This window comes from Octopus bimaculoides, chromosome 11, assembly GCF_001194135.2.
Source record: "Octopus bimaculoides isolate UCB-OBI-ISO-001 chromosome 11, ASM119413v2, whole genome shotgun sequence".
NCBI lineage: Eukaryota > Metazoa > Mollusca > Cephalopoda > Octopoda > Octopodidae > Octopus > Octopus bimaculoides.
The window spans coordinates 34,373,256-34,377,059 of NC_068991.1; the positions used below are offsets into that span (position 1 = coordinate 34,373,256).

The 3,804-nt window shown below is 35.5% G+C and overlaps 1 protein-coding gene across 6 annotated transcripts in view; it reads left to right on the plus strand.

Moving 5' to 3' along the window:
* LOC106874397 (phosphonopyruvate decarboxylase) overlaps positions 1–3,804 on the plus strand; it is a 186,893-nt gene that overhangs the window by 115,387 nt on the left and 67,702 nt on the right. For all 6 annotated transcript variants that reach the window (XM_052971685.1, XM_052971688.1, XM_052971687.1 and 3 more), the window contains one exon: positions 875–1,034. In XM_052971685.1, the coding sequence (XP_052827645.1) occupies positions 875–1,034 (160 nt within the window). The remainder of the gene's footprint in view (positions 1–874; positions 1,035–3,804) is intronic.

Consider the following 3,804-nt stretch of genomic DNA (forward strand, 5'->3'; position numbering starts at 1 on the left):
ATTTCGAACCTGGGTTCTCATTCCTATCGATGTTACTATTATTATTATTATTATATTATTATTATTATTATTATTAATCAGGTCGCTGCCGTGAATCGAACTCGGAACCTTGGGGTTAGTAGCCCGCGCTCTTAACCACTACGCCATATGCCCGTGAACTGTATTCACATTATAACAATTAATAATTTGAATGTATAATTTCAGATTTAAATGAATTTTAACTATTATAACTGTGTCTATTTACTTCTGTTGTGTCTGTGTGTATATATATATGTTTAAAAATTGTTCAGTTAATTTGGTTTGCGGGTAGCAATCCTAGGATGTTAAGTGTTACATGCACAAAGTATATGAATTAAAATGAACTGATATTCAACTTCTTTTAGTTTACATCATGCTCACAAATGTCAGCTTTTTGACTGCAACTACCTTTCCAGGTGGGAAAACACTTGATATACTTTGTGTGAAAATATAATACAATAATAGAATGAATCACTCAGAGATGACCAGCCTCTCCTACTGACACTAAGTGGCTGGCAATTACCTGCGAAACAATTAAGATACTGTGTAGAAATAAAATAAACAGTAGAAAAAAATACATATAGTACCTAGCTTGAAAAATGTAAGAAGTGTTGTTGTAATCAGTATCATGGTCACCCAACAAACAACTGGAATCAGGCTCAAGTACTGTGGCCTGCTTTCCTTTTTCTGTCTCAAGTTGATGCTTATGATATCTAACACTACATCTAACATTTTATCATCAACTGTTATTGAAGTATAGATATAAAATGAGAATGAAAATTATAGTAAAACTTTTTAAAAATGTGAATAATATTGAATTTTTACATTGATATTATTGTTTTTATTTCATGTCTAGAATTCTGGTCTTGGAAATATAGTAAACCCTTTGATGTCACTAGCTTCAACTAGTGTCTACAGTATTCCAATGTTACTTCTAGTTGGATGGCGAGGTGAACCTGGCAAACGAGATGAACCACAGCATCTAGTTCAAGGACACGCTACACCAGGCCTTTTAGGTTTGCTATACTCAAATGGTTTTTTACTCTAATATCATTAAAAAATATTGTGATTTAATTGTTATCAGCCTCCAGCAATACCCACTCTTACACAGATAACATTACCTGTCATTTTCCCAAACTTTCTGCACCTAAATGTAATCTACACATCATTGCACTAAATCTACTCTGACTCAAAAGCACATTTCAATGAAATCATACCAATCTTGTCTCCTCTGACAGCGGGACACAACCACACCACTTATGACAACATTATTTCTCCTACCCTTGAACTTGAACAATATGCAATCAGAATCATCCAGGCTGCTACAAATGCTTGACTCCACCATCACAGAGGATCACACCTGAAAAATGTGTATCCTCAGATTTAACAAAACTGCAACACAAAGTCCGGCCTTCTTCTTCAGGCTGATCTCCCATCAACTACTAATCCTCTACAAGGATCAGGTGATCCTCATAATGAAATACCACTCCCACATCTGGAACAGTGCATTGCTACATAGGTTGCATTCATACAAAGGCTACCTGAGTGATTGGAATGAAGCTCCATACCAACACACTCCACTCTCTCATTCATAAATGTGTTGTCTTTTCTCTCTGCCTCTTCTTTCTGTTTGCCACTGGCTCATCTCATGCCACCACCATCCTCTTCTTGTTATCTCTTGCATTATGCTGTGTCTCACCACCCCAGCATGTTGGCCATCTGAAACTTCCTCTCTGCTTGTTCTGCTTGTTTTTTTTTTTTTTTCAATTGTCAACTTGCAACTGTTAAATAGGAATGTTAACTGTGTTGTTCTCACCAGGTTTGGAGAACCAGTAAAAGCTTTAAGTACAGTCTCTATCTTCACATCAATCCAGTAAAAAATTAAAAGCTAATTTTAGAGTAGTTTTCCTCCATTCTCTTATGAAGTGATAAATATTCTAAAATGAAAGAAAATATATAAAATAAGGCATTTGATACTAAACAAACAATAAAGAATTATTAAATGCCACAACAAGGGATGGGGAGAGTAGTCATAAATAACCAAGAGATTGGCGACCAAAAAGTTCTGAATCTACTGGTTTATGATCATTTGTCAATTTTAAGGTGAATATGCTCTAAAAAAATATCTGGTTTTTCCAGATGTGGATTTGTACAGTGCTGCATGCGAACAGCTTATCATGCTACTATCATCATGCTGCCAGCATCACCACTACCGTCATCACTTTTTTTTTCTTTACTAGTATAGGTTGGACAGTTCTGCAGTGCAGCATATTACTAGTCCTTTAATTCTGGAAATTCTTGATTGTCCCTTCCCTAATAATCACATTGAACTGTACTTCCTATGGTATCCAATTTGAGGTGTGTAAACTGCGTCTTTGAAAATTAAGTATTGTTGTGTCTAAGGTGGGTCATTATACCTATCGAAATTAAAATAAACACACAAATTGGTTCAATACTACTTCTTTATTTCACCAACTACTCATGGGTTTTTTTAAGGTGTTGATTGAACAGTTAATTGGTTGTTAGTTACAGGCATTCAAATAATTATCTATTTATTCTTTATGCAATAAAATAAATTGTTTTTATATGATAAAAGCTGTGCAACAATCATCATTATGGATGTCAACAGGAGGATTAAATTTTTTCGTCTTATATCTCCTCTCTTTCTTATATATATACAAATATATATGTGTGTGTGTGTGTATATAACAAATAAGAAAATGGAGAGGATATAAAGTCGACAGACATCAGCCAGTAAACATGTAAGTATGTCTATTTATTCAATTGTAAAGGATGAATACGCACACATGTATGAGTTATACAGATTAGCGAGTGGAAAAGCTGGTAACTGCATAGACAAGGGTGTGAATACATATAAGTATATAGAAACAAATGAGCAAATGAGCAAAAATATAAATGGGTGTGCACGTACCTGCACACCCATTTATATTTTTGCTCATTTGTTTCTATATACATGTATATATTATACATGTGTGTGTATTCATCCTTTACAATTGAATAAATAGACATACTTACATATTTACTGGCTGATGTCTATCGACTTTATATCCTCTCCATTTTCTTATTTGGGTAAATCACTCTTTTACCCCCGCCCAGATATAATACTCAATTGCAAGATTGCCATGCAATAACTAGCACTTGACTATGAATAAGTGGGTACACTACCAGCAGTATATTAGATAGGTACTATCCCTTAGTTGGTTTCTCAACCTCTAACTCACACAGAAATAAATAAATATATATATATATAATGTATATAAGGCACATGGCTCAGTGGTTAGAGCATTGGGCTCACAAGAATGAAGTAGTGAATTTGATTCCAAGACCAGGCTGTGTGTTGTGTTCTTGAGCAAGACACTTTATTTCACATTGTTTCAGTTCACTCATCTGCAGAAATGAGTTGCAATGTCACAGGTCCCAAGTTCTATTGGCTTTTGCCTTTCCCTTGGATAACATCAGTGGTATGAAGAGGGGATGCTGGTATGCATGGGCGACTGCTGATCTTCTATAAGCAATCTTACCTGGACTTGTGCCCTGGAGGGGAACTTTCTAGGTGCAGGAGGTCTTAAAAGACATGTTAGGATCCACAATGAGCAGAACTTACTTGCAGGTATTGGTAGTGCAAATCAGAGGTGCAATCTGTGTGGGTGTTTTTTCAAAACACTGTCTGGTTTAAAAAGCCACATCAGACGCCATGAAAGGGCTAAGGTGTAGGTGCAGGAGGTGGTCAAACTCTGTTTAAGGAGTAGACAACCACCATATATA